At 36.8% G+C, this 953-nt stretch overlaps 1 protein-coding gene across 1 annotated transcript; it reads right to left on the bottom strand.

Moving 5' to 3' along the window:
• Nucleotides 1-378: 378 nt before the first annotated feature.
• Nucleotides 379-947, bottom strand: LOC111386952 (S-protein homolog 5). Its single transcript, XM_023011454.1, has one exon. It carries the CDS (start codon nucleotides 928-930, stop codon nucleotides 508-510), a length of 423 nt encoding a protein of 140 aa, XP_022867222.1. The 5' UTR covers nucleotides 931-947; the 3' UTR covers nucleotides 379-507.
• Between the last annotated feature and the right edge of the window lie 6 nt (nucleotides 948-953).

Raw genomic sequence — 953 nt, 5'->3', positions numbered from 1 at the left:
TATTCCTACCCCCACCCATACTCTCCTGGCCCGTGGCAAGGAGGGAATTTGGAGCACCATGTGAACGAAAATGACTAAACCATAAAGTGGCTCTCTTGCATATTTGATTAGACTAAGCTATCGAAAAATCATGTTTGCCAACTTGTGAAAACTTTTTAAGACATAGTAAAACATTACTACTAGAAAAGCAGTGGTCAACAATATGATTTAGGTAAAAAGATGATGTAATTGTATGAGTTATCTTTCGGCTCTCCGACTGTGCCAAATGTTTTATTGGAAGCTTTAAGGATGCATTTGAAACGTTAAATTACACAATATCAAATTAGATTAACAAAACCCTTTAAAATAAATATAATAATTGTCGTATCTAATTCAATGTATTAAACATATAGAAATTTTTTAATTCTCCAGATCCTAAACATATAAATTTCGAGGCAATCACAATCCATTAAAATGCTTCAAATTTATTCCATGGTTAACAAAATAAAACAGTTCCATTCAAGCTCATCACGTCCATGAAAAATCCTTTCTCCAAGCTATTTCATCACTACTGAAGTAAAAACCGTCTTCTTTCACCAGCCAAAAGCACTGCCTATATTTTTCACATCTATATCTGTCACGGGTTTCCCGAAATGCTTCAAATTTTTTCCTTTTGCCATCCCATTTGATGGTACAGAAAAACAGTGGGGTTTTCCATAAGCCAGATTTGACACTCCAGCTGAAGTCATCGCGCTCCTGCAGCGCCCGTCCACCAATATCGCCGCCATATTCCGACTCGCACCAGATGATCAGTGGCAAGGATGAGTTGTTGCTGAAACCATTGATGATACGAACATCGTAGCTTTCGCTTTCAAAATCATTCTGTTTTAGTGAAATGAATGTTGCGTATGATGCAAGGCCGAGGATGAGTAATAACATGCATTTCTTCATTTCAGAGGTTCTTTAAGGAATTT

Source organism: Olea europaea, unplaced genomic scaffold (genome assembly GCF_002742605.1).
Source record: "Olea europaea var. sylvestris unplaced genomic scaffold, O_europaea_v1 scaffold38087, whole genome shotgun sequence".
Lineage (NCBI taxonomy): Eukaryota > Viridiplantae > Streptophyta > Magnoliopsida > Lamiales > Oleaceae > Olea > Olea europaea.
The sequence above is the reverse complement of the archived record's forward strand: the minus strand, read 5'-3'. Positions and strand labels throughout refer to the sequence as shown.